Here is a 24995-nt window from a genome sequence, read left to right as displayed (position 1 = left end):
AATGCAGAGTGGGTGGGTGTGAGAAGAGAGAGGCTGCTGAGAGCTCTGGGCAACAGATGTGACGTCCCCCAGGGACACTGAAGAGTGGTGGGCTCACCAACCAAGGAGGAACTCACACACACACACACCACACACACAAACATGCACACAGGAAAATGAACATCACTTCAGCGAGCCTAGCTAACAGAGGTGGTGTTGTGGTGGGTGGGGTTCTGGAATGTTGGTCACCCCACTCCCCCCAAAAAAGGGAGGGCTTGACTCAAGCACGGAGATGTAACATGCTTGCTGTATTGCATACTGTCCACGCTCCCTCTCACCCCAAACTCCCTTAGTGGAAGTGTATGTGGGAGAAGAGAATGCTTCTCTGTTGACCCATGAGGCGAAATATCTCTTTGGTTCATATTTTAACCACACCAAGCAATTACACAGCACTCCAAGCATCCCACTGGGCACAGACGTCATTTCAACATCAAGTTTTGATTTGCATTTGGTCGAGTTGTCAACGAATGCAAATTCAACGGGTAATCCACAAAAAAATGCACCATGTCAGTGGATTTAGGTTAAAAGTTGTGTGAAAAATATAGTACATCTACTTAGGCTGATTACTTTTTTCAAATCCAATCAGTTTCCACATTGATTCAGCGTCATCACATTGATTTTTGACATTTTTATGGCCAGGTAACAATGTTGATTCAACCAGTTTTAGCCCAGTGGGATGTCTCTCACACCCTCACATGCACTTTCGGTTAGCTGAGGCATGCAGGCAGGCAGCACTGTGACTGCCAGTTAGACCATGCAGCTAACAATTCACACAGTCAGGAGAGTTGGGCCCCAGCAGAGACCTACAAGGCCTTGCTAAAACACACTGGGATGAATGTAGCCCACGGCCCTGGGGTGGGGTGAAGAGAGGCCAGAGACTAGCTCAGATTACACAAGGAGAAGGGATGTGTCCCAATTGGCACATTATTCCCTGTGGGCCCTGGTCAAAAGTAGTGAACTACACTAAATAGGGACCATTTGAGACTGCACACAGACAAGGCTACCTTGCTCACCTGTAGTTTGCCACTCTCAGCACATAGGCTAGGCCTACAGTCAGTATCCCTAGGCCTACAGTCAGCATCCCGGAGTTGCCTCTTCACTGTTGACGATGAGACTAGTGTTTTGCGGGTACTATTTAATGACGCTGACAGTTGAGGACTTGTGAGGCGTCTGTTTCTCAAACTAGACATTCTAATGTACTTGTCCTCTTGCTCAGTTGTGCACCGGGGCCTCCCACTCCTCTTTCTATTCTGGTTAGAGACAGTTTGCGCTGCCTAACAACAGACCTACAAGCCCTCAGTCCAGCCTCTCTCAGCCTATTGCGGACAGACTGAGCACTGATGGAGGGATTGTGCGTTCCTGGTGTAACTCGGGCAGTTGTTGTTGCCATCCTGTACCTGTCCTGCAGGTGTGATGTTCGGATGTACCGATCCTGTGCAGGTGTTGTTACACGTGGTCTGCCACTGCGAGGATGATCAGCTGTCCGTCCTGTCTCCCTGTAGTGCTGTCTTAGGCGTCTCACAGTACGGACATTGCAATTTATTGCCCTGGCCACATCGGCAGTCCTCATGCCTCCTTGCAGCATGCCTAAGGCACGTTCACGCAGATGAGCAGGGACCCTGGGCATCTTTCTTTTGGTGTTTTTCAGAGTCAGTAGAATGGCCTCTTTAGTGTCTTAAGTTTTCATAACTGTGACCTTAATTGCATACCGTCTGTATGCTGTTAGTGTCTTAACGAGCGTTCCACAGGTGCATGTTCATTAATTTTTTATGGTTCATTGAACAAGCATAGGAAACATATTTAAACCCTTTACAATGAAGATCTGTGAAGTTATTTGTATTTTGACGAATTATCTTTGAAAGACAGGGTCCAGAAAAAGGGATGTTTCTTTTTTGCTGAGTTTATATACAGTACCAGTCAGTAGTTTGGATACATTCAAGAGTTTTTCTTTATTTTTACTATTTTCTACATTGTAGAATGAAAATGAAGACATCAAAACGGTCAAATAACACATATCGAATCATGTAGTAACCAAACAAGTGTTAAACAAATCCAAATATATTTTATATTCTTCTATCCTTTGCCTTGATGACAGCTTTGCACACTCTTGGCATTCTCTCAACCAGCTTCACCTGGAATGCTTTTCCAACAATCTTGAAGGGCACTTGTTGGCTCCTTTTCCATCACTCTGTGCTCTCATCCCAAACCATCTCAATTGGGTTGAGGTCAGGTGATCGTGGAGGCCAGGTCATCTGATGCAGCACTCCATCATTCTCCTTCTTGGTCAAATAGCCCTTACACAGCCTGGAGGTGTGTTGGGTCATTGTCCTGTTGATAAACAAATGATAGTCCCACTAAGCGCAAACCAGAAGGGATGCCGTATCGTTGCAGAATGCTGTGGTAGCCAAGCTGGTTAAGTGTGCCTTGAATTCTAAATAAATCACTGACAGTGTCCCCAGCAAAGCACCCCCACACCATCACACCTCCTCCTCCTCCATTCTTCATGGTGGGAACTACACATGCGGAGATCATCCGTTCACCTACTCTGCGTCTCACAAAGACACAGAGGTTGGAGCAAAAAATCTCAAATTTGGACCAAAGGACTTATTATTGGTGTCTTTTAGTAGGTGTTTCTTTGCTGCAATTCGACCATGAAGGCTTGATTTACGCAGTCTCCTGTGAGCAGTTGATGTTAAGATGTGTCTGTTACTTGAACTCTGTGAAGCATTTACTTGGTTTGCAATCTGAAGTGCATTTAACTCTAATGAACTTATCAAGAAACACGAGCAATGGACATTAGACCGGTGGACATCTGTCCTTTGGTCTGATTAGTCCAAATTTGCGATTTTTGGTTGCAACCGCCGTGTCTTTGTGAGACGCAGAGTAAGTGAATGGATGATCTCCGCATGTGTGGTTCCCACCATGAAGCATGGAGGAGGTGTGATGGTGTGGGGGTGCTTCGTTGGTGACACTGTCTGTGATTTATTTAGAATTCAAGGCACACTTAACCAGCACGGCTACCACAGCATTCTGCAGTGATATGCCATCCCATCTTGTTTGTGCTTAGTGGGACATTCCAGGTGAAGCTGGTTGAGATAATGCCAAGTGTGCAAAGCTGTCATCAAGGCAAAGGGTGGCTACTTTGAAGAATCTGAATTATAAAATATATTTTGATTTGTTTAACACTTTTTTGGTTACTACATGATTCCATATGTGTTATGTCATAGTTTTGATGTCTTCACTATTATTCTACAATGTACAAGATAGTAAAAATAAAGAAAAACCCTTAAATGAGTGGGTGTGTCCATACTTTTGGCTGGTACTGTATATAAACTTTATCTACCTAGTTGAATGCACTGACTGTAAGTCACTCTGGATAAGAGTGTCTGCTAAATGACGAAAATGTAAATGTATAAATGAAAATATCAAAATGAACTGCAAAGCACACTGGGTATTATTATTGGCCTTATGTCGGACGGAGCTCATTGGAATAATACTCAACATTTGTATTTGTATTTATTATGGTACCCAATTAGCTGCTGCCAAAGCAGAAGCTACTCTTCCTGAGGTCCAGCGAAATTAAGGCAGTTTATACAATTTTAAAAACTACAATACATTCACAGATTTCACAACACACTGTGTGCCCTCAGGCCCCTACTCCACCACTACCACATATCTACAGTACTAAATCCGTATGTGTGTGTGTGTGTGTGTGTGTGTGTGTGTGTGTGTGTGTGTGTGTGTGTGTGTGTGTGTGTGTGTGTGTGTGTGTGTGTGTGTGTCAATGTTTGTGTTGCTTCACAGTCCCCGCTGTTCCATAAGGTGTTTTTTTAATCTGTTTTTTAAATCTAGTTTTACTGCTGGCGTCAGTTACTTGATGTGGAATAGAGTTCCATGTAGTCATGGCTCTATGTAGTACTGTGTGCCTCCCATAGTCTGTTCTGGACTTGGGGACTGTGAAGAGACCTCTTGTGGCATGTCTTGTGGGGTATGGGTGTCTGTTAAGACAGACAGCTCGGTGCATTCAACATGTCAATACCTCTCATAAATAAAAGTAACGATGAAGTCATCCTCTCCACTTTCAGCCAGGAGAGATTGACATGCATATTATTAATATTAGCTCTCTGTGTACATCCAAGGGCCAGCCGTGCTGCCCTGGTCTGAGCCAATTGCAATTTTCCTAAGTCCTTTATTTTGGCATCTGACCACACGACTGAACAGTAGTCAAGGTGCGACAAAACTAGGGTCTGTAGGACCTGCCTTGTTGATAGACAGACTCTCCATCTTAGCTACTACTGCATCAATATGTTTCGACCATGACAGTTTACAATCTAGTGTTACTCCAAGCAGTTTAGTCATCTCAACTTGCTCAATTTCCACATTATTTATTACAAGATTTAGTTCAGGTTTAGAGTTTAGTGAGTGTTTTGTTCCAAATACAATGCTTTAAGTTTTAGAAATATTTAGGGATAACTTATTCCTTGCCACCCACTCTGAAACTAACTGCAGCTCTTTGTTGAGTGTTGCAGTCATTTCAGTCGATGTAGTAGCCGACGTGTATAGTGTTGAGTCATCCGCATGCATAGAAACTCTGGCTTTACTCAGTCAGTGGCATGTAGTTAGTAAAAATTGAAAAAAGCAAGGGGCCTAAACAGCTACCCTGGGAATTCTTGATTTTAACTAAATTATATTTGATAGGCTTCTATTAAAGAACACCCTCTGTGTTCTGTTAGACAAGTAACTCTTTATCCACATTATAGCAACGGGTGTGTAAAGCCATAACACATACGTTTTTCCAGCAGCAGACTGATCGATAATGTCAAAAGCTGCACTGAAGTCTAACAAGACAGCCCCCACAATCATTTTATGATACATTTTTCTCAGCCAATCATCAGTCATTTGTGTAAGTGCTGTGCTTGTTGAGTGTCCTTCCCTACAAGCATGCTGAAATTCTGTTTTCAATTTGTTTACTGTGAAATACCATTGTATCTGGTCAAACACCATTTTTTCCAGAAGTTTACTAAGGGTTGGTAACAGGCTGATTGGTTGGCTATTTGAGCCAGTAAAGGGGGCTTTACTATCTTGGGTAGCGGAATGACTTTAACTTCCCTCCAGACCTGAGGGCAAACGCTCTCTAGTAGGCTTAAATTAAAGATGTGGCAAATAGGAGTGGCAATATCGTCTGCTATTATCCTCAGTAATTTTCCATCCAGATTGTCAGACTCCGCTGGCTTGTCATTGTTGATAGACAACAATAATTTTTTCACCTCTTCCACACTGACTTTACGGAATTCAAAAGTACAATTCTTGTCTTTCATAATTTGGTCCGATATACTTGGATGTGTTGTCAGCTTTTGTTGCTAGCATGTCATCCCTAAGTTTGCTTATCTTGCCAATGAAAAAGTCATTAAAGTAGTTTGCAATATCATTGGGCTTTGTGATGAATGAGCCATCTGATTCAAAGAATGAAGGCTTTTTTCCCCAAAATGTCATTTAAGGTGCCCCATTGAATTGCAATTGTCCATTTTTACATGTACAATTATATTTCATTCATTTATAAGATGCTCTAATCACACCATAGTGCCATCAGACTTCTGATACCAATGCAGGGTGAGAGGGGTCCACAAAATTGAAACACTAAAAAAAAATGGTATTGAAAATACAAATTACAACTCTCAGAAGTATCTTGTCACAAAATACATTGGACTGTAGTTCAACCCAGTGTAATACAAATGTCAGAATACTCAGAAGTAATTGAAATACTGCCCATCTCTGCTGACAAGTTAGTAAAAGCTCTCTGAGGTCATGACATAAGAGGAAAACTGCCCATTCACTACCAATTTTCAAGGCACCGTGTGCCTACTACTATTACATCTCTCAACATCCGTAAGTTAAAAGCAAGACTGATTTCCCCAAAATAAATAATATAACAAAAATAAAGTCGGGACCCGTGGTCCATATTGACACGGTTCCGGGTCGAGATCCGCCTGTTAAGTATGGTTGCAATAGACTTCGTCTGCGTCTTCGTCACAACCATTCCGATGTGTATCTACAGCACTTTTGTAATGATTTTTGTTCTCGAATATCTCTCTGTTGTATCACAACCATTGTGCCAAAAGTGTACAACTTAATGTGTACGGGCCTAGGTGTTTTTGAAACAAGTAGCATGGGACAGCCTGACTGCGTGATGTTCAGGATAGGACTAAAAGAGCTGTGAGAAAGATGGTTCTCAGACTCTGTATTCTTTTTCTAACTCAATTTAAAGGGCAATAAAACGCACTGTCTGATGTGGTTCTATTTATATAAAACTCAACTTGCATCCCAAACGGTACCATATTCCCTATATAGTGCACTACTTTTGACCAGAGCCCTATTCCCTATATAGTGCACTACTTTTGACCAGAGCCTAATCCCCAAATCTGCACACATCTCCGCTTCATGCCTCGTTGATGCAGTTGAGTTAAGTTCCCTTACAAAAACACAATGTGCAAAGAAATACTTAGTCTGAAGTGACTTTAACAAATTTAATAACCACTGTAGGTAAGCATCTGCTAACAGGACTGATTTCAAATCAGTTCTTGCATGACAGACAAGGTTTTGAAAGACTAACGCACACTTCCTGACCCCCACCCCCATTTCCTGTTGCCAAGAAATATTCACATTGTGTCATCACATATGGAGCTAACACCTATATATCTAGATTCAGATACACACACCACACTTGGCACAACATGTGAATATAAATACATATATTATTGAATTCATATATTACTTTTTCATGATGTAAACATAAAAAATAAAAATAAACATATCACCTCCAAGAATTCTGAAAAATAATTATAAAAGTACATACTCAGACAGAAATAGCCCTAACCGGTCACCGCATCATGTTTTACAAGTCCATTTCTTAAAACTGACCACTGCATATCTTTGAAAATAATACATAATATGAACTTATATGAACACTGACATTCTAAACAACACTCTGCCATCTCGGCTGGAAAATAATTCATTCACAGCGACATATACTGTAAAGTAGTAGTACAAAAGGTCTACATTTAAGCAAGGAAAATATAATTGGCCGTTACACAATGTTGTTTCCAAATGTTCCTCAAAAATAATTTCAACTTTTAACATGGATACAGTGAATCAATCACTCATATTTGAAGTGAAAATGCAACAAGAATCTTGCCAGCGAACGAGGTAGCAATGTTGCGTAACCAGAAAATGGCCGTGCAGCAGAAAGGCAGAACTCATGAAAATATCTTGTTTTACTTGTAGAAGTATGTTACAGTTGTGTAAACAGGTGACTAATCTTACTGTTCTGGGTCCCTACTCACGCCCTTGGAGCTCAACATGTGTCCCTCCTCCAAGGTCCTCACCTTGGAGACACCAAACAGAAATTATAGAACAGAGAGGTCCAATAACTTGTACTGGTCCAATAAGAAATTGTTATTTTCGTTTTCCATTGCGAAACGTTTTGAAACGTTGCTGGCCCTAATGTATACCCCCCTGTCCAGGCTCAGATCTCGGTCAGTGTCAGCAGGACCTTTCCCCCGACCTCCTCCATGCGAATGTGGAAGGCATCCTCGTTGGAGTAATGCTTGATGATGTTGTCGTCCATATGAACTAGGATCCTACAGACAAGAGAGTAGAAGTGATTTACTTATTTTCAAAGTGGAGTTTACTCTATAAACATGTTCTAGATTATGTACTTTCTGCGCCTCCCAAATGGCACCATATTCCCTAGGTAGTGCACTACTTCTGACCAGAGCCTTATGGCCCTGGTCAAAAGTAGTGCACTATATAGGGAATAGGGTGCCATTTGGGACACACACACCATTTCCATTGACCTAGATCATGAGCGGTGACACCGGTCTTACCCTTTTTTGCACCTCTTGTAGACTTTCCCCATTTTTCCAAGCGGCAGCTCATATTTATCAGATACCTAGAGATGTGATGAAAAACATGGGAAACCCCCTATGAGAACTGGGCGCGAACAGTCAGACAATACAATACATTCCACTGAACGCCTGTGTGCCTTCTCTGATGAGTGACTGCTTCCTGACAGACACAAACAGGAAACAAACCTATCTGACTGACACTGTGGTTTACATCCAAAATAGCACCTTAAATACTATACAGTGCACTACTTTTGACCAGAACCCTATGGACCCGGGTCAAAAGTAGTTCACTATAAAGGGAATAGGGTGTCATTTAGGACGCATCCAGGGTGGCACACTTCACACAAACAGCTATGTCTGCTTACTATGTATTTAAACCCATGGGGAAAAAAATCAAGGTCACCTATATGGCACACACTCAAAACATACAACACTTATCAGACAAAGTCCGACTCCAGCTATTTTTGAACTTTGCCGGTTGAGAAATGATATCCCTGGTATAAATACAGTAATGTCAAAGAAGACGTTCTGAGCTAAATAGACTCATCTACAAAAATCGAGCCGTTCTAAAAATACTTCTGCAAAAACAAAGGTTCTATGGAACCCAACAACATCTGCTCACAGCCTCCAGTAGTCCTGCCAGAGTGGGCGTCCTCAGCATTAGAGCATCAAACACCTCCTCTGTCTCCTTACGGACGTAGAGCAGCACTAGAGGAACACAGAGAGAGACGAAACCAAAAGTCAGATACCACACTAAAAGATTGCCTACCACACCAACCCCCACAGTGTGAGGGAGAAGTACATTCAAATTCCACACCAACCCAGTCAGATACTACCACACCACACCAACCCCCAGTGTGAGGGAGAGTTGCCATAAGCAAATGGAGGTAGGAATACACACAAAGTATGTTTTTCGACATGGGGTGTGAGACAGTTTCAAACATTAAAATACTGTGTGGGTTTCTCTCCCAGTCAAGTCACTGAGGTAAGATCTTAGCAACTACTACAGCATTGCCCTAATATCCTGTTGGGTGACATTTCCATGGTTGTGGTGTGTATTCATGCTGGAAAAACTGCCACTCTCACCCCCCCATAAAGACAGTGAAACTATGTTTACTTGGACTGTCTCCGAATTGGCACCCTATTCCCTATATAGTGCACTACTTTTGACCATAGCCCAGGATAGGGGGCCATTTTGGACACCCCTTTGTTACACTGAGAGCAGGCTGGACCATAATTGCACTTTGCTTCTTTCTTGCTGGCGTCTTGGGAATTGGCTATGAGCCTGGTCAGCAATAGACTAGTCTGACAGAGACCACACCAAACAGTAAACAGCCCCTAATCATTCTCAGAACCTTTCCCCCGCCACACACGTGAGTGGGTAAAAAGCAATCCCCTTTGGACTTCATTTCAGGAAAATGAGCACGTTCCACTTGGAAAACCAGTTGAGTGTGTTTGTGTGTGTTGTGTTTTGTGCATCCAGAGAGAGAGGATGGGGGGGGGGGCTTTGGAAGCCACGTGGCCTGTGTTTACATGAATTCAGTAAGCTGAACTAGGTGGGAGCAGCCTGAACAGCAGCCAGAGCAACAAACACAACTACAGTGCAGCCAGGCCAGCCAGAAAGCATTTCTCTCTCTCTCTCACTCTATTTTTAATTCTCTTTCGCTCACTCATCCTCTCTATTTTGCTCCTGCGTTCTATAATTCTCTCTCTCTCTCCGGTTTATGCCTTCTCTTTACTGTCTCTAAACGGTCTCCTTTTCACTCTGTCTGTCTGTCTGCATATGTCTCTACTATTTGATGTACCCTTTTCTGGCTCCTCCCTCCTGGCTCTCTTGTGAGTGGCAGAGTCAAATTCCTCATCATAGTGGAGCAGTCTCTTCTGCCCCAAGCTGCAGAAAAACAAACAATACATGTATGACTCATGAGTATGGATGAGTACGGAAAATGCAGTTAATCACTTATTATGGGTATGCAGCATTTCCAATTATTGTATTTTTTACATTTATAGCATCTATACATGTTACCTGATATTACAAGTCTTGTCTAAAAGAAGAACTGTACTCACCCATCCTCACCGTCATCTGATAGGCATGCCTGACAAAGGATAAAGAGCAAGATTAGATACCCGATATCCGTATCTATACTGATATCTATGCAAATAACCACTGCTACAAAGCAGTGGAAAAGTAAGTAGAAAAAGCACCCAACTGTCATACTTGAGTAAAAGTAAAAATACCTTTATAGAAAATGACTCAAGTAAAATACTACTTGAGTAAGTCTAAAAGTATTTGGTTTTAAATGTACTCAAGTATCAAAAGTAAATGTAATTGCTAAAATATACTTAAGTATCAACAGTAAAAGTATAAATAATTTACAATCCTTTATATTAAGCAAACCAAACAGCACCATTTTCTTGTTTTACTTATTTTTGGATAGCCAATGGCACACTCCAACACTTAGACATACTTTACTAACAAAGCATTATGTTTAGCGTGTCCTCCAGATCAGAGGCAGTAGGGATGACCAGGGATGTTCTTTTGATAAGTGTTTGAATTGCACCATTTTCCTTTCCTGCTACGCATTCAAAAAGTAATGAGTACTTTTGGGTGTCCGGGGAAAAAAAAGTACATTATTTTCTTTAGGAATGTAGTGAAGTAAAAGTAGTCAAGAATATAAACGTAAAGTTTAAGTAAAGTATAGATACCCCAAAAAACGACTTAATTAGTACTTTAAAGTATTTTTACTTAAGTACTTTACACCACTGCTAATAAATATAACATGCAAATGACCCAGAGCATAGTCCCTGTTCATGTTTTGGATCGTTAGTCCTCTAGTTGTTTACAGGGACAACCACCTTGAGGGGGAAACCCGAGCCCCTACAAGGACATCATGTGATGTCACATCTCCAGAATGTTCTTTACCTGGGCTATTTGTTCAGCTGCTATTGTCTCAAGCCAACTACACTGAAACTCTCCACCCCTCTAGGGCTGCCGTCTCTTAGCTGTGCTCGTCCTTTTGTGTTCTTTATGTTGCACAACACACATTTTCTGAAAAGATGACATTTCCCCTGTCATGTATTTACATGTGATCTCACACAAATGTAAGTAAGTCTTGCTATATGAGCTTTACTCCTCTATTTCAGCTGACTATTGTATTTAAATGAACCAGCAGTATTGTACGCAACCAGGTGTATCTTTTTTTATAACTCATTTGTATTACAAATTATCCAGGAAAATGTTGCTCAGGCCTAGCAAAGGCTAAAAACAAAACGTCCCTAGAGACTGTGGTAAGTTTGACGATATGCTGCAGTGTAACATGGGTAGGGTTGCATTCCAGTTTCTTTCCCAAAGTTCCCAGGTTTTTTCAGAAATCCCAGTTGGACGATTCCCTCCCTGCTTATTGCCTCGATTCCACTAATCCTCCAACCGGTATTTCTAAAAAGTCCAGGAACTTTGGGAAAGTTACTAGAATTTTGAAACCCTAAACATGGGTAATGTAAGATGATTTTCTTGGGGGTGGGGTAGATCAGCTTCAGATAGATTCTATTCATTTAATTGTTTGCATGATTTCGAATCCCCTTTACTTATCCCCCCACCCTACCATCCCTACCCTACTTGGAGTAAACTAACAGACAACCATACTTCTACTGCTACTTACAGTTATTTCGCTCACATATAACGGTACCCGTCGTTAAATAATTATAAATATCTCCTCTTTCTTCAATTGCTGGATTTTTCACCCACACCGACCCTCCGATGTCCACAGATCAATCCACCTTTCCTAGTATAACGCCATTTAGCTATTTCCTTTAGTAATACATCCCTCCATTTTACTATGATGTCTAACGAGGGTCCTGAACCTCCTTATTTATAACATTTCTACTTAGTATATTGCCCTAAAAATAAATACTTTGATATTTCCCATTGACTGATTCTGGTTTTTCAGATCCCCTAACATTACAGTTTGCAGGTCCACCTGAACCCTGATATTATGACATAACAACCATTCCTGGACCTGACTCCAAAAGCGAGCCACCAATGGACAGTACAAGAAAAGACGTTTCCTTGTGGTAGAGTCTGTACAAGGCTGACTGTTCAAATGCCCCATATATTGAGCATTCTTTTTGTAGCAAGTATTTTATATAATCGTTGAAACGAGCGGATTGATGTGTCAATTGTTGTTTTATATGTCAGACCCTATGCCAAGGTATTGGGACATCAAAAACCTGTTCCTAACTGACATGAAATGTATACAGTATCGCTGTCAAACCTTTTGATTTTAAGTGGAACCGATTTTTTTTGTTGATTTATACTAATCATTTTAAGCCATTTATTATTTTTAATGGGAGGCAGACAGACTAACTCTTTACTTTCTTGTTTAAGTAATTGTCTCTTCCAATTTTGTGATAGAGTCGTGATGAGTTGGTTATAATTCCGTATTGAGCATACTCCTCGGTACACTGTTATTAGTTGCTTGTGTGACATCATTTTACCATTTTTGTTTATGTAACAGTATTGCTTCCGTCCCTATCCTCGCCCCTACCCGGGCTCGAACCAGGGACCCTCTGCACACAGACGACAGTCACCCACGAAGCATCGTTACCCATCGCGCCACAAAAGTGGCTACTACTTCAGGTCTCAGAGCGAGTGACGTCACCGATTGAAACGCTATTAGCCGCACCACCGCTAACTAGCTAGCCATTTCACATCGGTTACACTTACAATGTCCTTCATAAATATTATGTCCTTTTAGTAAATCCCCTCCCCGCCCAAATGTGTTTTTCATCTCTATCAGTATATTGGAGTTTAGCCATATTATTTGCTGTAATATTAGATCTGCCTTTTCTGGAGGATGAAATTGAAATTGTAGCCAACTCTGTATGACTTCATTTAAAAAGGAGGATACTTTAAACAGGGATCCACTGTAAGGTTTTAAGATGCAAAAAGCTCACTCTTAAACATAGGATGGGCCTCTCTTAGTACCTTTCTAGGAAACCAATTTGGATTTAGATACAATTTCTGGACAATGGAGGCTTTAAGAGAGCGCTTTAATGCTTTAATATTTAATATTTTAACTTTACATGTATTGTAGGACTTACATGGTGGCGCTGGGTGCTGGGGAAGTAAACCTCAGGGATGAAGAGGACCGGCTGGGAGTCCATATCACTCATGGCTTTGAACGATGTTATGTCCACATGCTTCAGCTTCAGAGGGTCTTCCACACCTGCGATAGGACAGCAGGGGGAGGTAGAGCGGTTAACATGGGAGCAGGATGGGACAGTAGTCTCGCTCACCAAAATAGGGGCCCTCCGTCTGAGCGCTCCACCATCGGTTGTGAGAAGAGACCAATGGGACTATTGCAAAGAACATGTGCTTTTCCTTTTCTTCAAGGTGTTTTCATTTTATTGAGGCAGGTCTACTATTGTATGTCAACTCTAGAGACTTCGTTTCGTCACCCTTGACATGCTGTTTCCCTGGCTTGCTTTTTAGGGGTTAGTTGAGGACAGGATTTTGTGAATCACACAAAGAAAAATGTATTCGTTCTAAGCACTGTATATTCATCTCGGTTAACCCAGAACTAAAGACTCGCGTAATTTGTCAGATGTTCGATTAAGTTCTGGATTCATATGTGTTGAGAAGAGATAGAATCAGGATCGGAAACGGACTGAAGAGCTCCTCCACCCTCTCTCTTTGCAAGTTACGGGCAACCCTTCCAAAATTCAAAAGAAGCTAACACCTACGAAATTGTGATTTGTCCAAAGCACCGGAACTAAGAGCAGGGACACACATAAGATTGTCTACCGTTCTCCAGCCGAGAGTAATTGCACCTCTGAACAGTGTAGGCAGTCAATCTCTTTTGTGTTCACACAGAAAAGACGTTTAAGTAATCCGCCACAAAGCCTTGTTAAAATACTCCAAACCAAAAGGTGGCAGTAGCCTTGTTTGGCAATGCATGTCCGCGTGTGTTGCTTAGTTTATGGTGTAGATGCCAATGCTAGCTAGCTGAGCTAATGTTGCTATTTTGTAGAAAGCCCTTGATGATACTAGCCAGATGGCCACAGCTAGATAACTATTTAGAAAGATGACAAAGAAACAATTTAATCCACTTTCCATAATCCCATATATATCATGGGCATTAATATGGAGTTAGTCCCTTCTTTGCTGCTATAACAGCCTCTACCCTTCTAGGAAGCCATTCCACTAGATGTTGGAACATTGCTGCAGGGACTTGCTTCCATTCATCAACAAGAGCATTAGTGAGGTCGGGCACTGATGTCGGGCGATTACACCTAACTCGCAGTCGGCATTCCAATTCATCCCAAAGGTGCTCGATGGGGTTGAGGTCAGGGCGCTGTGCAGGCCAGTCAAGTTCTTCCACACTGATCTTGACAAACCATTTCTGTATGGACCTTGCTTTGTGCACTGGGCATTGTCATGCTGAAACAGGAAAGGGCTTTCCCCAAACTATGTTGGAAGCTCAGAATCGTCTAGAATGTCATTATATGCTGTAGCGTTAAGATTCCCTTCACTGGAACTAAGGGGTCTAGCCCGAACCATGAAAAACAGTCCCAGACCATTATACCTCCTCCACCAAACTTTACATTTGGCACTATGCATCCGAGCAGGTAGAGCTGGGTGATATACCGGTATTGATGCATGGACCGGTTTGGTTTTTACTTTACCTTCTATAACGGCATTTGAATGTTTGTTAAATGTGATACGCTGGGTGTAATGTCCATATATATAGTTTATTTGCTACTTGAGTCATCTATCTCCACTCTCTCACTCCATGCCACTTTCCACACAGACCTAGCCCCGCCCCCTGTCACTCAAGATACATTTATGGTCAATGCAGCAAATTAAACAATATTGATGGCAATGATGGTGTTTTCAATTTTCTTAATATAAATCCACTAGCTTGTTAGCCGCTAATGCTAATCGCAAGCTAGCTCATAAATGTACTGCGTCCGAGCAAACGTAACTAGCTATACAGCCTGATATACCAGTGATGGTGTAGACCTACATCTGCATGTTTTTTGTGCAACAGTATCTTCTACATCAAAGAGGAATACACAACGCAAGAATGTTAACTACATGAAGTAGCTAAGAGAAAACATTAAATGAAGCCAAAGATTATAGGGTCCCCTAGGAAACACTGGTCAACACTTTAGTTCCTACCCTGTCACAATAAATCCTCCCTGGCATTTTCATTTGTCATCATGTAAAACTGTATTTAAAGTCCTTACTCAAATATTCTAACTTTAGAATTTGAATAATAATTACATTTCCATGATTACAACATTTCACCCAAGTGTTTTACTCTAAATCACAAGTCAAATCGCAATTGCAACATTTGGTTAAAAATAAGGCCTAGATTGTTTGCCCATATTGTGCAGCCCTACGTGGCAGTGTGGAAATGATCTCAAATGAGTGCAGGAAATGCAGAAGTCATCCATCGAACTGCCAAATGGTGAAGTGTGATTCATCACTCCAGAGAACGTGTTTCCACTGCACCAGAGTCCAAATGTGGCGAGCTTTACACCACTCCAGCCGATGCTTGGCATTGCGCATGGTGATCTTAGGCTTGTGTGTGGCTGCTTGGTCATGGAAACTATTCCCTTCACAGAACAAGTCCTCAACTGGCAGCTTCATTAAATAGTACCCGGAAAACACCAGTCTCAACGTCAACAGTGAAGAGGCGACTCGGGGATGCTGGCCTTCTGGGCAGAGGGCCTTCTGGGCAGAGTTCCTCTGTCCAGTGTCCTTTTGCCCATCTTAATATTTTCTTTTTATTGGCCAGTCTGAGATATGGCTTTTTCTTTGTAACTCTGCATAGAAGGCCAGCATCCCGGAGTCACCTCTTCACTGTTGACGTTGAGACTGGTGTTTTATGGGTACTATTTAATGAAGCTGCCAGTTGAGGACTTGTGAGGCGTCTGTTTCTCAAACTAGACACTCTAATGTACTTGTCCTCTTGCTCAGTTGTGCACCGGGGCCTCCCACTCCTCTTTCTATTCTGGTTAGAGCCAGTTTGCGCTGTTCTGTGAAGGGAGTGGTACACAACGTTGTACGAGATCTTCAGTTTCTTGGCAATTTCTCGCACTGAATAGCCTTCATTTCTCAGAACAAGAATAGACTGACGAGTTTCAGAAGAAAGTTCTTTGTTTCTGGCCATTTTGAGCCAGTAATCGAACCACCAAATGCTGATGCTCCAGATACTCAACTAGTCTAAAGAAGGCCAGTGTTATTGCTTCTTTAATCAGAACAACAGTTTTCAGCTGTGCTAACATAATTGCGAAAGGTTTTTCTAATGATCAATTAGGCTTTTAAAATGATAAACTTGGATTAGCTAACACCAAATGTGCTTTTCTTTCAAAAACAAGAACATTTCGAAGTGACCCCAAACTTTTGAACGGTAGTATATATGTATGTGTGTGTGTGACTTAAAGACTGACTGATTGACTGTATCAGGTGTACTGTACTCACAGGCTGCAGTTGTCTCCTGTCCCCTTCCCTTCCTTTGAGTCTGCTTCCTCTCCTCGTCTCGGATCTTCCTCTCGGCACCTTTGTCACAGAACACCTTGATCTGGCAGTAGGCTCTGTGCACTAGCTTGTCACCATGGCCACCACAGCTGTAGGTGTCAATCTGGAGGTTGAGAGGAAGGCCCCGCACTCCCTTTTGAGGGGAGAAGTCTGTACTCAGACAGTTCACTGACACAAACACCTGATGGGGCAAAGATCAAGGTACGTGAGGATTCAAATTCTTAAACACTTTATTGTTCATCCTATTTACTTTGGACAGAAAAGTCTATGGCATGAGGCTCACATACAACATTAAATAAACGCACCAGTAATGACATGAAAACATACACGGGTAGAGTAGTAATAGACAGAATGTTTTACATGTAAATGAACAGTTCTGATGCACATTTATGGGTTTATTTCCATTGAGTATGACATTTCGTTCATGCTGGTTCGAAAACCAAGGTAGAAAATTGTAGTCTCTAGAAACTGTAGTCGTGGGTTGTTTCAAAGTGTTGTGTATGATTGGTTTACTTGTGTATGTCTCCCCCAGCTGGAGATTGTTTGTAACTACTTTATTTTTTGGACAAAACATAGACATACATTTTGACCCAAATTCTGGTGTAGAGTGAAGTTGCCTCTAGACTAGAGTCTCTAGAGTCTAGACGCTGATCTTGTATGTTTTACACTATTGGTTCAGGTTAAGATTGGGGGAGGGCAAGTTGATCCTAGATCTGTACCCAGGGGAAACTTCACCAAAATATTGGCCTCTTTTACCCGTGGCTCGTCCTTAGTGTCCCATGTGAAAGAGATGGCATTGTAGGCAATCTCCTCAATACTGGCAATCGTATTGAAGCTCTCTTTGTAGTCAGCTGGGATGAACAAACAGGGAAGAGACACAACAGGGTGGTTTACACACAAACAATAATGTTTGTTTGAACATAGTGACTGTTTTGGTTGTGTGTGTGTGTGTGTGTGTGTGTGTGTGTGTGTGTGTGTGTGTGTGTGTGTGTGTGTGTGTGTGTGTGTGTGTAAAGCAGCATCGTTCTTGTTTGGAACAATCGATTGACTGCATTTGACCTAACACAACAGCATGCAAACTTATAACGAATTTAACAGCGAGGAAGAGGAACTGCGCTGCTCGAGTGACAGAGGGCGTGGCTCGATGTGTGCAGAAAGCGGCCACAAGAGCAGAAACAAACATAGTCAATGATAAAAACAGACATTGCACACGGCTGAGATGCATTTCAAAACATTGCATGCGATACGGATTTCTTGCGATATGAATATTGCAACACGTCAATACTGCGATTTCGATGTGAATTCATTTAATTGTGCAGCCCTAGTGTGAGTGAGAGTGTGTGCGTGCATGCGGCTGTGTGTGCGTATGATTGCCGTGTGTGTGTGAATGCGTGTGTGTAACCCCTTACCAATATCAATGCAGCGCTGCTTGGCTGTGTGCTGTCTGCTGTGCCAATATCTCCAGTGTTTGAGCTGGTCATCTGTGAACTTTTCCTCTCCAAACACCAGCATCACCACACTCTGAAATATTCCATCAGTAAGTCATTCCCAAAACATTCCCCAAACCTAGAGACACACTAGATACTTGTAGAATAGAAATAGATACGAGGTTGAGATAGAGAGATGAGAGGGAGGGGGGAGAGAAAGACACAGAGAGGGAGGGGGGAGAGAAAGACACAGAGGGGGAGGGGGGAGAGAAAGACACAGAGAGGGAGGGGGGAGAGAAAGACACAGAGGGGGAGGGGGGAGAGAAAGACACAGAGAGGGAGGGGGGAGAGAAAGACACAGAGAGGGAGGGGGGAGTGAAAGACACAGAGGGGGAGGGGGGAGTGAAAGACACAGAGAGGGAGGGGGGAGAGAAAGACACAGAGAGGGACGGGGGAGAGAAAGACACAGAGAGGGAGGGGGGAGAGAAAGACACAGAGAGGGAGGGGGAGGGAAAGACACAGAGAGGGGGGGGGAGAGAAAGACACAGAGAGGGAGGGGGGAGGGAGACACAGAGAGGGAGGGGGGAGAGAAAGACACAGAGAGGGAGGGGGGAGAGAAAGACACAGAGAGGGAGGGGGGAGAGAAAGAGCGATAAGAATAGGAACAGAAGAGATCCAATAGAGAAGCTCATACCCGGAATGCTCCATTGAGGTGGGGTAGGACCGTGGGGCCCCCTAGCTCTCTCAGGGTGATGGGGTAGAACTGGCCCTTGTTCAGGTAACTCATCTGGCCACTGCCGCTCTTGGGCCGGATAGACTGGGGAGCCTCCAGCATGTACTCAAAGTGTTGACTGAGAGAGAGAATATTCTTTGTCATCATACATCCTGATGTCTTGTGACTATGAAAGCATTTTTGAAAACACACAAAGTTCAGTTCATTTATTTTTGCCTTTAACATGAATGTGTAAAAGGAATGTGTCTCTCAGTCTCTATCCCATGTTTGACTGAGTATATTACCTTGCTGTCAAGCTGTAGTAAGGGTATCCACCGGGAGGGATGGAGGCCATACGTTGCTGGAGCTCCTCCGAGAGAGGGAAGACCTGTGGGTCACAACAAAACATTCCAGGGGAACATTAGCACCATAGACATAGGATGGGACCCAAATGGCGCCCTATTCACTTGGCTTTATAGTGCACTATAGGGAATATGGTGCCATTTGGGTGACACCCATAATAATCTGTATAGGTGACCATTACATATTATACTACAAGTTAATAGGCTGTTTCTCACAAGCCTGCTACTTTTACAGAGCGTGCGACGCTCTCATTCATTTCAATGGGGCGGCAGGTAGCCTAGTGGTTAGAGCGTTGGGCTGGGCGAAAGGTTGGTGGATTGAATCCCTGAGCTGACGAGGTAAAAATCTGTCATTCTGCCCCTGAACAAGGCAGTTAACCCACTGTTCCTAGGCCGTCATTGTAAGTAAGAATTTGTTCTTTACTGACTTGCCTAGTTAAATAACGGTTAAATTAAAAATGTTTTAAAAAAAATGAAACCTGGGTGTAAGCAGTACAGCTCCACAAGAGGATTGTGCTGCTCAGTGTAAAATGATGCCCTGGTTCAATCTGGTTCTGGAGTAACAGTTAGAGGACCTACCTCATTGGAGCTGTCCTTGTAGGGCTCTGTGTAGGTGGAATCGGGTGTGAGGCTCTTGGCTCTGGGGCTGTACTGGCTGTGGTTGAGCTGGTGACTGAAGGCCATTCCGTCGGACTGAGAACTGTGGGAGCTGTGGGGACCAGGGGGGAGGCCCACTGGGAAGGAGTGCAGGGCCAGGGCCCGCCCTGTGCTGATGGAGTAGGAGGGAGGGCTGGAGAGGCAGACTATGGAGTCTGAGGCTGGGTAGAGAGCCCGGATCTTGTCCCCCCGGCTGGGTTGGCTGCTGCCCTTGGCCGCAGTGTTGCGAGGGACGGCCCTCAGGGCAGAGTCTTGGAGTGGCATCATGACATTTCTGAGGAGATGATCAGAGTAAATGTCATCTCAGAACGCAACTTTCTTTACTTCAACACACTTGGTCTCGATTTACAGTAAATATAAAGTATTCCAAGCCATAACTGGATAACAACATCACAACTAAGGATATTCATTACATTTTGTTTGGATCAGTATTGCCCAGGAGCACTTCTGTTTTGGGCTGTCCAGTCGTTCTCCTATCTCGTGGCACCTAGAAAAGTAATACAATATATATGATACATTTATGGCGGTGGAGGTACTTATAGAATCGTTATAGTATAGTAGGTATATAGTAGTAGTAATATAAACTCAGCAAAAAAATAAACATCCTCTAACTGTCAATTGCATTCATTTTCAGCAAACTTAACATGCGTAAATATTTGTATGAACATAACAAGATTCAACAACTGAGACATAAACTGATCAAGTTCCACAGACGTGACTAACAGAAATTGAATAATGTGTCCCTGAACAAAGGGGGGGGGGTCAGGATGAGTCTGCAGGAAGGGTACCACATGAGGGAATCTTCCCTGTAACGTACAGCGTTGAGATTGCCTGCAATGACTACAAGCTCAGTCCGATAATGCTGTGACACACCGCCCCAGACCAAGACGGACCCTCCACCTCCAAATCGATCCCGCTCCAGAGTACAGGCCTCGGTGTAACGCTCATTTCTATTGGAGATGGGTTCATAAATTGGATCCAGCTTTTATATAGGAACCCCTGTGCGAGAATACTCACTAACCAATCATTGTCGCCCCGATTTAACCTTTACAGAGGGACAAGGCAGGGTTGTGCGCTGTCGCCTATGCTCTTCACCCTAATTATTGAACCTCTCGCTCAGGCGATCAGATCTCATGCAGCAATACACGGCTATAATACTAAAGATACTCTAAATAAGATTTCCCTATACGCAGATTACATTCTCCTCTATGTAACAGAACCCCAAGCTAGTATTCCAGCTATTCTTGATGTGATTAATTTGTTTGGTACCTTCTCGGGATACAGAATAAATTGGAACAAGAGCGAATTAATGCCCATACAGTTGCAAAACACCTCTTGGTTTGAACATCTTCCAGTTAAGTTATCTTCAGAAAAATGTACCTACCTAGGAATTGTAGTTACCAAACAATACTCCTCACTATTTAAAGAGAATTTCCCCTCTCTGATGCAAAAACTCAAGGCAAACATACAATTTTGGAGAACTCTCCCAATTTCTCTGCTCGGAAGAATTAATGCCATTAAAATGGTCTTCCTCCCACAACTGCTCTACCTATACCAGAACATCCCAGTATTCATACCTAAATCCTTTCATAAACAACTGGACTCAATTATCAATCCTTTCATCTGGGATTATAAAACACACAGGATAGGTAAAAAACACCTCTGTAAATCCAAGATGAAAGGAGGATTGTCTCTCCCAAATGTTATATTTTACTATTGGACCGCTAACCTCCGCGCTGTTACGTTTTTGCTGGATGACGCACCTCCATCATCCAGCTGGCTTAGTATGGAGAAAGAGGAGTGTCACCCCTTCTCTATTGGCGCTGTGATTTTGTTGCCTGTCAATCTGGAGATGTCACTTTATCGTAACAATCCTAGTATACATAGCACAGTCCGAATCTGGAAGCAAATTAAAGTCCACTTTGAGCTTAGACCAATATCATTCATGCTCCCTGTTGCCAGGAATCCCTCCTTTGCCCCCTCTAACCTTGATAACACCTTTGAGCGATGAGGAGAGCTAGGGAAAAGTACCATAGGGGATTTATATATAGAAGGGACCTTTGCCTCCTTTGAGTTGCTGAGGGAAACTTATAATCTTCCCAGAAGTAACTTTTTCAGATACCTACAAATTAGAGACTATGTTAGAAAACACCTCCCGACATTTGGGAATGCTAAACCTTCCATGTTTGACGGATGCATAAAAATATGTCCCACCTCAGACAAACTGATATCTCGTCTATATGACCCTTTTCAATCTGTTAGCATACCTTCTACAGATGCCATTAAGGCAAAATGGGAGGAAGAACAAGGGACTGACATTTCGGTGGCAGACTGGGAAGATAGCTTGGAGTATATCCACACCTGCTCCATTAACTCCAGACATCGTCTCATACAATTCAAGGTATTACACAGATTACACTATTCCAAAACTAAACTGCATAGGATATTTCCTGATACATCCCCTATGTGTGATACATGTCAGGCTGCGCAGGGTACACTACTCCACTGCTTTGCACTATGCTCTAGCTTGTATGGTTATTGGTGTGGACTTATTAGGATCCTCTCTGAAGTTCTGGAGACTTCAATAGACCCAGACCCGCTTCTGATAATCCTGGGAGTGTCTGATTCCCTAAACGGATCAACCAACCCCCCAAAAACAACTCATCTCTTACAGTCTCATTTCGGCAAACAAATTTATCTTGTTGTTTTGGAAAAGGAGGGAAGCGCCCTCTACCAAATTATGGCTCAGCGAATTGGCAAACACTGTACACTTAGAAAGAATCAGATATATTCTGAACAATAAATGATCAACATTTGATCAAATCTGGCAACCTTTCCTCTCTTACTTGGACCAGTCAGCGCTGTGAATTTGTACACTTTAACGCACTCTCAATTGTAATATTTTAATCTACCTTTGGGCAGCATGTGCTGGCCCCACCACCTGAGCAGTCCGGAGGGGAATAGGGGGGGGGGGGGGGGGGGGATAAGGGGTGGGTGACATCTACCCTCTTTCTTTCTACCTGTCCTTGTTCTATACGTCGTGTTTTGTATTATTTGTTATGTACTCAGAACTCTGAGTCTTGTTGTTTCTGTCTGCTCTTTTATGTTTAGATAAGAATTGTGTACTTGTCTTTTATACCTACACACCATTCTTGTGTGAGTTCAATAAAGAATATTTGAACAAGTAACGCTCATTTCTTCGACGATAAACGTGAATCCGACCATCACCCCTGGTGAGACAAAACCACGACTTGTCAGTGAAGAGCACTTTTTGCTAGTCCTGTCTGGTCCAGCGACGGTGGGTTTGTGCCCATAGGCGACGTTGTTGCCGGTGATGTCTGGTGAAGACCTGCCTTAGAACAGGCCTACAAGCCCTCATTCCAGCCTCTCTCAGCCTATTGCGGACAGTCTGAGCACTGATGGAGGGATTGTGCGTTCCTGGTGTAACTCGGGCAATTGTTGTTGCCATTCTGTACCTGTCCCGCAGGCGTGATGTTCGGATGTACCGATCCTGTGCAGGTGTTGTTACACATGGTCTGCCACTGCGAGGATGATCAGCTGTCCGTCCTGTCTCCCTGTAGCGCTGTCTTAGGCGTCTCACAGTACGGACATTGCAATTTATTGCCCTGGCCACAACTGCAGTCCTCATGCCTCCTTGCAGCATGCCTAAGGCACATTCACGCAGATGAGCAGGGACCCTGGGCATCTTTCTTTTGATGTTTTGAGTCAGTAGAAAGGCCTCTTTAGTGTCCTAAGTTTTCATAACTGTGACCTTAATTGCCTACCATCTGTAAGCTGTTAGTGTCTTAACGACCGTTCCACAGGTGCATGTTCATTAATTGTTTATGGTTCATTGAACAAGCATGGGAAACAGTGTTTAAACCCTTTACAATGAAGATCTGTGAAGTTATTTGGATTTTGACAAATTATCTTTGAAAGACAGGGTCCTGAAAAAGGGACGTTTCTTTTTTTGCTGAGTTTAGTAGGTATATATAAAGGTACCTTGTAGTAGTCGTAGAGCAGGCCCAGAGCGTTGGCACTGTCCTCATCTCCATTGATGCTCATCATGGCCTTGGAGGCGGCAGTCAGGGGGTTCTCCAGGAAGGCCCTCCATGCCTCGTCATCCTCCGTGAATGCTTGCCGCTGACCGCCGCTGTACGACGGCTCATTCTGGAGAACCAGAACACCCCTCTTTCTGCACAGTGAGTGGGACAGTCCAACATTTAGTTCAGAATGCCCCTTTCTACAGTGGGACAGTCCAACTTTTAGTTTCGAACCCCCCGCTTTCTGCACAGTGGGACAGGTCAACATTTAGTTCAGAATCTCCCTTTCTGCACAGTGGGACAGTCCAACATTAAGTTCAGAATACACCTCTTTCAGCAGTGAAACAGTCCAACATTCAGTTCAGAATCTCCCTAATTATGCCCAATAATAGCCATAACCTCTTAAATGTTACATACTACACGGACAGAAGCAGTCCCATAGAGTGAGCAGCAGGTTTGTAAGTGCTACCTTCAAGCAGTAGCACTCTTGACAGATCTATTATCCTGCTCCACCAGCAAGACAGGTATTCAATTCGTTGTCTGTGTCATGGCAATCAGACTAATCACTGTCTATGAATAGGAGTAAATTAATGTAATCGCTTGGTTTAAATATAAGATGTCGGGTACAGAAATGGGACGAATGTGTCAGTATTTGAGTACATTGTGCATTGAACTTAGACAATCAAGTGTATTACACAACTGTCATTAATGTAATAGATTTCTTTCGAAAGTTTTCCAAATTCTAAAAATATTAAATGAAACCCATTTCAAAATATTTACAGGATCAGCATTAAACAATCTTAAATACAAAAAATATATTTTTTAAATATTACAATTGTGACCCAGTAACTCACAATAGTTTACCTAGGCTACCTGGATAGTTAGGCTATGGAAGTTCATCAACCGAATTACGGTAAACATTTATCATACCTGTTATTGCACACCCGTAAACAGCCGTATTCTGCTCATATTCATACACCCAACACAACTGGACCGTGTAGGCCTACTTACTTGCCAAGCTCCTGTGTCATTTCGCTCTGCCGGACTGGACTTTCTAGTTGGAACGGTAAATCCGATCCGTTCACTATTTAAAAAAACACGAGATGCTGGTAGGTAACCGTATGTCGACCGTGTCCTCCAGAACTAGTTTATTTGGCTTTTCTCGATCTGTGAGCTGGAGCCGAAGTTTCACCTGCGATAGACCACGCTATTGGCTTCTTGTGACAATGGGCGGGTTTCAGGTAAACGTACGTAGGCCTTGGAAATGGGTTATGCAGGCTCACAAAAAACCGATACATACCAGTTT

General features: G+C 42.9%; 1 protein-coding gene across 1 annotated transcript; it reads right to left on the bottom strand.

Annotated features, from left to right (window-relative positions):
• Nucleotides 1–6571: 6571 nt before the first annotated feature.
• On the bottom strand, nt 6572–24720 carry LOC120019250 (grainyhead-like protein 1 homolog). Its single transcript, XM_038962568.1, has 15 exons — nt 24701–24720; nt 23649–23841; nt 20060–20133; nt 19569–19920; nt 18933–19015; nt 18610–18766; nt 17898–18009; nt 17245–17339; nt 16432–16669; nt 13044–13168; nt 10011–10039; nt 9749–9834; nt 8566–8651; nt 7923–7987; nt 6572–7676 (listed from the first exon to the last, which is right to left on the bottom strand). The coding sequence occupies exons 1-15, from the start codon at nt 24718–24720 to the stop codon at nt 7562–7564; spliced, it is 1830 nt and encodes a 609-aa protein (XP_038818496.1). The 3' UTR covers nt 6572–7561.
• Nucleotides 24721–24995: the final 275 nt, after the last annotated feature.

Source organism: Salvelinus namaycush, chromosome 24 (genome assembly GCF_016432855.1).
Source record: "Salvelinus namaycush isolate Seneca chromosome 24, SaNama_1.0, whole genome shotgun sequence".
NCBI lineage: Eukaryota > Metazoa > Chordata > Actinopteri > Salmoniformes > Salmonidae > Salvelinus > Salvelinus namaycush.
Note: the sequence above shows the minus strand (reverse complement) of the source record. Positions and strands in the feature narration are given on the sequence as shown.

Bases quoted from the DNA above. Each gene is read 5' to 3' on its own strand.
- LOC120019250 (XM_038962568.1), bottom strand. From the start codon at position 24,720: ATGACACAGGAGCTTGGCAA. The intron at 20,134-23,648 runs GTACCTTTATAT...TTACTTTTCTAG, and splicing joins TGCTCTACGACTACTACAAG to GTGCCACGAGATAGGAGAAC. The intron at 8,652-9,748 runs GTACATCAAATA...GTGTTCCTCTAG, and splicing joins GAGGGAGGAGCCAGAAAAGG to TGCTGCTCTACGTCCGTAAG.